Source organism: Nicotiana tomentosiformis, chromosome 8 (assembly GCF_000390325.3).
Source record: "Nicotiana tomentosiformis chromosome 8, ASM39032v3, whole genome shotgun sequence".
NCBI lineage: Eukaryota > Viridiplantae > Streptophyta > Magnoliopsida > Solanales > Solanaceae > Nicotiana > Nicotiana tomentosiformis.
Window position 1 is genome coordinate 71,797,121 of NC_090819.1, and position 7,718 is coordinate 71,804,838.

Sequence of the window (7,718 nt, forward strand, 5' to 3'; positions counted from 1 at the left end):
TCATCTATTAGTTAGTCCCGTAAATTAGCATCGGTAGAAAATACGTACGTACTTTTTCCAACCTTTTTTTAATTGTTCATTAAAAATAAATACACACTTCAACTATCAGCCCCAGTACATTGGTGATGTTGACGTGTAATGGAACTGCATTAATGTCTCTTTTGAAACCTCAGATCATTGCTACGATGAAGAGAGACCAAAAGAATTAATGATTTGTTTAAAAAGTTAATGATTAATTTGTCATGTTAAAATAGAAATTTTTCTACGGCAGTGAAGGTTTATTAGTATCTTAACCTTATCAATTTGTCTCTCCCTCTCTGTCTCTCTATCTATTTATTTATTAGGATCACTGCCACTTGTTTCAAAGGGACAAGGAGAGCTGAGGGGAGGAGGATAAGATTTTTCATTCACAATGGCAGAAATCAGTACATTTGTCTTTCGAAATAAGCAGCACTGCAGCAGGTACAACATCTGCAAGCCTATTCGTTACGGAAGTTCACGTGCAATCTCTAGCACAAGGGTATGGATCTATACGTTGAAATCCTGCTCTATCAAAGTACCAATCCCCAACAGCTTCCGCAAGTGTCTGCACAGATAAAATGTTACAACAAATTCTGTTATTAACTCATAAATATTAATAAAACAGGCGAACTATAAGATTCAAAACATAAAGTGCATACACTCAAACTTTATATGGAAGAAAGATCACCTTATGAAGTAATCTTGGAGAGGTAGGACTGAACCAGAAATTAGTTGACAGAATTGCACCATGAGAATGGCAAGACATGATGAAATAACCCCTCGTAAAACAAGGGGTTAGTCCCTCAAATGCCTTCAAGAACTCCACTCCAAAAGCTATATGAAACAAAAAAGATTGAGGGGAGATCAAAGAGATTCATTTTACTTTAATTTATGTGATTGGATTTGGAAGGTATGCATTAGTTAATCACCAGAGCAGTGCTAACCTTGAATAATTAAACGCTGGCTGAATGTGCAGTTACTTATTTGTTTCTTGCATTGCTCCCAGACAAGTTCAGGATCAAGGTATTTGGGAACCAAAGTGTTATTAATCTGTGTTGCATATCAGAATGAAACTTTTTAGATTATAAAAAACTAAAGAAAGAAATAAATAAAATTCTTCAAACTCATGTCTCCTTGACCTGCCAGGAGTCATAGGCTGAATTGATTATAAAAAGTGGAGTTTGAACATATGGAACGACATTCTCGGGGAAAAAGCACTGCACCATATATCATTAAGGGAAACTATGTTATAATTAGATGGAAATATTTATATTATAGCATAATTAAGGAAAGTGTTTTTGTTTCCAAATCTTAAACTATTACCAGACTTGGATCCATTGCAGACGTACAAGCTGAAGGCAAATTCTTAGCCGATCCCTTAGAACGAGAAAAAAAAACTATTAGAGTAAAACAAAAGAATTTAAATTTGTATCTACTTTTTAAGCATATCAAATTACTTATAGATAAAAAAATGGGACTCACATGTAGAGTAACAACTCTCTGATACATCTCTTGAATATCCAAAGTACCAGAGATTGTCCTCCTGCAAAAATCATGAAATGTGCCAATGGCAGAGACATAAATGAAACAGCAATAGAGTTAATAGAACACAAAGTATCATATTCTTGAGATCACATAATGTATAATAAGAAGAGCTCACCCATTTATGAAGAACCCTGCATCTGCAACACATTTAAGTCTGGCAACATTCGGCAAGAGGGATTTTAACTTATCGCAGTTTAAAATTGTAGCCAACCCTCCTGCTGAACTTCCGCTCAAGATTGCCTAACATTATGTTGCAATTTTTTTTTTTTTTTTGAAGATTTAGCGAATTAGAAGAAAAGAGAAAACGTATAATAAGGTACGTAGTACGTGACCTGTAATCATGATTCCTCAATAGGATATTCTTACATTTTCAGCATTTTGCATTCCCTTGGTCGATAAATCTTCCATAATCGCTTTGAATATTCTTGACCCTCTAAAATACAGCTTATTGTCCTAATGCAGATTTGGCAATTTCCAATCAGAAAAACAATATTACAGAATTAATCACCAAATCATCAGTGATATTTAATTTATCAATATATAGGAGAGATATATAAATGTAGTACTATTACTTACGGGGTCAACTTGTTCAACATCACCAGTGAAGGATGAACCATCACAATACTTCACCCTCACCCTATTCCAGTTGTAAAACTCTACCAATTCCAATATTGTTTGCATTTAGAAGAAGTGGGATATCTCTTTTATGCATACAAAGAAAAAGAAAAGCAAGCTAATATAACTGAAAATATATATGAGCATCACCTGGATTTTCTTCTGAAATATTAGAAAGTATTCCAGCAAAAAAAGCCCAGCGATCCATATACTTGGAAGAACCAGAGAAATTAGCTGAACGATCAAGGCAATCTGGGATACTGCTGCACCAACCGCCAGCCTATAAATATGAAATTTCCCCCGAGTTAATAAAGCAGAAGATATATAGTTAAAAATGAAAAGTAAATAAATAAGAAGAATTAAGCAGTAAGTAGTAACTAACATCCAAGACGATAATCCAGCTGCACAGCCCGCTACCATGTCCCGGATGCAGATGATACGCTGGAGGACTTCCATCGAGGCATACTGCAGTTGGCTCAAAAACAAAATAAATACGTGCATGTGATTCTCTTAATTTTCTGCTACGTACAACTTCAGTAAGAATTAATGTATAAATTACCTGCGCCTTTGGCAGTCGCTTTTTGAACTATTGTTATGTTGACGTAGAATCCATCATCTCCGGCGCCGAGAGTAGTAGTTATAGACACTACTGCTAGACATGCTAGCAAAGCCAACCGAAAGGTCAATTTCATCCTGCAAAAACAAAAAGAAGAGTAAACTCTACAGAAAATAGGACGAGTAGAGGCAAGGGATAAGTTTTAGTTAAAACAATGAAGAAGAGATACAGTGACACATGGAACGAAGATTACATGTTGTTATCAGAAAGAATATTTTTCTTCTTAAAAAGGCTGAGATAAAAGGAGATTTTAATTAGAGGGAGAAAGCAAACAATGCTTTTGAGTACACTGTAGAAGTAGAAGTGAATGAGCTGGTATGAGTTTTAGCTCTATTTATAAGCAAACGTCCTTCAGTAAACTGCTTGCTTTTTTCTTTTTATCTCAAAAATTCTTTTATTCATATTTTGCTCGAAGGTGTGATACAAAGAATAGTGGTAGATTAATTTTAGGTGTTTCTATCTGGAAATATGAAATTGAAGAACCACAATTTTCAATGAGCCCCATATCTTCTTGTTTATCAAATAACGTTTTAGGTACATGTCCCGCTAAAATGTTATAAAAGGGTCACCTATGCAATGCTACAATATTAAATGTTTGATGTTTAAGGGGAACTCTATATCCAAGAAGGACCACCCTATTATGTGTGATGGTATAACAATTAATAAATCTATCTTTGTTTCTATCAAAAATTCTTTAAAAGGAACTCGTATAGTATGGCATTGATCAGCCTCTTCATATCTTCATTCAAGAATATTTCACTTCTTGAGTAATAATTGATAACCTTTCCATTAAAAGATAATTAGAACTCATAAATTGACCTACATGACATGTGATATGTGCTTTTTAGGCATTCATTTATTGTGAATTGACCTCTACACAACATGTGATATGCTTTAAATGAAATTTAGTGTGATGATTTATTATGAATAGAAAATTTTACGTATGTAAAAGGATCACTGCGTGATTAAACTAAAATAAATAATAAAAATTTCATGAAACCTATCTATCTATATCTATCTATCTATCACGACCCGAAATTTTTAACTTCGGGACCGTGATGACGCCTAACATTTCACTTTCTAGGCAAGCCAACGTTAGATATAGTTATTAGCCATTTTTTAACAATTCAATTTAAATGAAAACCAATAAACTGAATAAACAAAAATAGAGCGTTTAAACTATAATAACGGCGATATCCAGATACAACCCCAGAACTGGTGTCACAAGTACACGAGCGACTAGAGTATTACAAATAATAGTCTGAACGGAAGCATAACTGTCTGAAATAAAATAAACAGCTAGAGTAATATAGAAGGGGACTTCAAGACTGCGAACGTCGTGCAGTTGTACCTAAAGTCTCCGTCAAGCACCGGATCTGAGCAATCTAATGACCGCCGTTAGGACCGACTCCAAAATTTGCAAAAGAAGTACATAGTGTAGTATGAGTATGACCGACCCCATGTACTTTGTAAGTGCCGAGCCTAACCTCGACAAAGTAGTGACGAGGCTAAGGCGGGTCACTTACAATAACATGCACGCAGTATAATAATAAAAATAGGAAAGGAAAACAGAAAATGACGGCAAAGCAGCTAACTAATGAAATTAAACTCAATCCTCGAAATCAATGAATCCAGGAATATCAATCCTCGGAATTTCATATGAAAATACTGTCGCGCCCCTTTTTCTCGCGAAAGCGGGCTTCGACATTGTGACAACTCTTTTGAGTGGGAGGTAAAGTGTTAAAAGAAGAAGAGTCGCCGCCTAATAATTTTTAAGGTGAGTTAGGGTACCTATTATGCAGATAACTTTGTTTGACTAGTCAACGCCATCAGAGATCGGGTAAGGGCTCAAATTACCTCAAATAGAAGGTATTAGGCACTCTTTGAGATCCACAACTATGGGTCTCGGCCGAACTTAAGACTATATGGATAATAATTAGGCAAGATGATTAAATAAACAAAGAGAATAAAAGGTCAAAGAGTTTCATTATAACACAATGAGAATTGGTATAAATCTTAAGGACTACAAGCATACCACTATAACGGTCTATATTATATTACTAAGTGTATAAAAAGAAAAGGGGGGTCCTAATTTTTTAGCCTAAAGGATCACCCCGTGCAATATAAATAATACTTCGCAACTCCTCTTAGATAGGAGTTGCTCATATTATTCAGCGGGCACAAACTATCATCTCCTGCTACCCGATTACTATATTGAAGTTGTTTACTTAGAGCATTCTAATTCAATTCTAGGTCGCGTCCTATGCGTGCACTACCTGTCCCATGCCTATGGTCCAGGAGGCGTTGGACCTCTATTTGGGTAGTTCTAGACTTTACTTAGGCTGCTCAAAATGATAAAACTAAGCGACATTCAAAATAAATAGGACTTCATTTAAGGACAGTTAAAGGCTCAAGTTAGCCTCCACACTTAGACAACAAATGCACTCAGATAAATTTCTACGTTAGGCACTAGACAGTTTTAGAATTGAGGTAAATTGAAGCCATTAAGCTCTATAGACATGGTTTCTAAACAACTACTCAGTTTAAGAGTATCTGGTACTGTTATGCTATTTATTGAGATTACAGATTATAAGTTATTAAAACCTATAGACATGGTCTCTAAGTGATTTACGCAATAAGAGGGAATGAAAACCATTGGGAATACTCAAAAGTACTCGTGTTTGATCCTATTGGCATGCTTTCTAAGCAAGTAGCAGTATTTTATAGCTTGGTTTTAATAGTTGGCAGTTGAAAATTGATCCTTTATCACTTTGTCCCTATAGGCATGTTTTCTAGGCGAGCGATATATATAACAGTGGCTGATGAATCAATTAAGAACCTATGGACATGATATCTAGAGGACCAGTAGAGCATAAGCTAGTATAATCCTATAGGCATGGTATTTAATGAACATGATGCCGTTATGCAAATTGAAGTATGGTTATTGGTATTTGTTTCCTATAGGTATGTTGTCTAGTGACACATAGCAGTGGACATGGGAATAAATAGAGTATTTAAGCTCATGCTTTGATAGTAAACAAGTTGTGCGAGTGTGTGATTCCCCTAATGGCATGATTTCTACTAGTGTACAAGGAAATTCAAATAGCATATATGGCAGGTTGGATAGAATAACAAGCAAATCATACGAATCCTATAGGCATGTTTTCTACCCCTTCATGCAAACATTGGAATATACTGTTTTTTCAATTTTACTAACACCCCAATTATTTATTACAAAATTATTACAGACCAGGTGAGAAATATAAGTACAAATATTACACAAGAAATTATAGTAGGCCTACAGCAGGCCCAAATGAGATACCCGGTATTGCCTGGGCCTTCAACAAACTCCTTCTTCGCAAATAGCATGCCCAGATCCAAACAGGGGACTATGCCCATCAGCACAACCCAAAAGTCATAGAGGAACTCAAGCCAAACCAAACAGTCACAAATTGCCTATATAACACAAATATTGAATTACACAGAAATCACTTACACAATCGAGTTTGCAGATTATACAAATAATATGAGGAAGAAAAGCTAAATGCCAAAGACAGCTCAAGTTCCAGCAGCAAAGAGAGTGATCAAAGAACCCCAAATCCTAGTGTGTCAGAGTTTACAAGGGTCTCAAATGGACCCCGAGCAATGTTCACACTAAGGAGGTCAATAGAGAGAGTTTTGGTGGCCTTGGCTTTCAACCGGACAAGAGTGATAGATTCAGAATAGTGTAGGTAACAAATGAGAGTGAGATGATAGTGATCAAGTGTTAGAATTTGAAGAGGTGCACTTATATTTTAGAAGCAGACATAGCAAGGGTGATTAAACAAAGAACATACAAGCAAAGAGAATCAACAAAAACTCAAAGGACAGGTAGATATCACAAGTTCAAACACTTAGCATATTGGGAAGAAAACATTTTATAAGAAGCATGGGAATTGGGTTTTCTGAGACTACAAGATTAACATACAAAGGTGCACAATGCCAAACGAGTCTAAAGTAGAGCACTAATTTAAAGGATTTAAAGCCTAGGGGTCCAAATTATGTTAAATATCCATCACAACACCAGAAAGTAGACATGCCAACTTATATCACTAAGACAAAACAATATCAAACATTATAAGGAAACACATGTTAAGATGGCTACTCTAAAGGTCCCAACTAATCACCAGGGGATACAAGATTTAGGCTAACCGAAGACATAATGAGTGCCAAAATAGCATGGGAGCAGGTCATAGCTAGAGTGAAGGACTTAACATAGATTAGGACACATTATAGATACGAGTTAGTCGTTACAGGAACCCAGAACAAAGCAGGGAAGCAAACTCATGCCAAGCAGCAAATGTAAACATTCAGGTACCAACACATTAGGCTAAAAGAACTTAAGAGAGTCCAAATTATTCAAGTTAAGCATAATCATATATCAAAACTGGCAGTTTTAGGTAAAATCAAATGCTAAAGAAGTTCAGATCACAAAACGAGTTCAATTCCAACAAGGTTGCACATAGAGATGGTCTAAAAACACATTAGCTCATGAAATTTCAGAGGTATGAATATGCAAATCATGAACACAAGAGAATAAAATTGCAAAAAGCTAAGGAACCTACTAGTTATCACTTGACAAATAGACAAACAAGAAAGAACAAACTCCACAATACTCTGAACGTCAACAAAGAGCAATAGAACCCAGAATCTTAGTGTGTCAGAGTTCCCAAAGGCTTCAAACAAACCCCGGGCAGTGCTCGCACCAAGAAAAGTTAAAAAATTGAATTTCGGTGGCCTTGGATTTCAGTCGGTTAAGAGCCAAAGTATAGAACAAGAGAATGAGAGGATAATAGAGTGACGACCTTTAGTTTTTAGTGAATCTCCTGATTAAAAGTTTGTTTCAAAGGGGAATGGGGAGGGGTTTATATAGTAGTAGAAA

At 35.7% G+C, this 7,718-nt stretch overlaps 1 protein-coding gene across 1 annotated transcript; it reads right to left on the reverse strand.

Annotated features, from left to right (window-relative positions):
* Positions 1–380: 380 nt before the first annotated feature.
* Positions 381–3,283, reverse strand: LOC104111729 (pectin acetylesterase 8-like). Its single transcript, XM_009621485.4, has 13 exons — positions 2,991–3,283; positions 2,741–2,874; positions 2,564–2,646; positions 2,332–2,461; positions 2,143–2,222; positions 1,933–2,019; positions 1,682–1,806; positions 1,504–1,564; positions 1,345–1,398; positions 1,161–1,238; positions 966–1,071; positions 710–855; positions 381–586 (listed from the first exon to the last, which is right to left on the reverse strand). Coding segments are annotated over exons 1-13 (1,176 nt in total). The 5' UTR covers positions 2,993–3,283; the 3' UTR covers positions 381–496.
* Between the last annotated feature and the right edge of the window lie 4,435 nt (positions 3,284–7,718).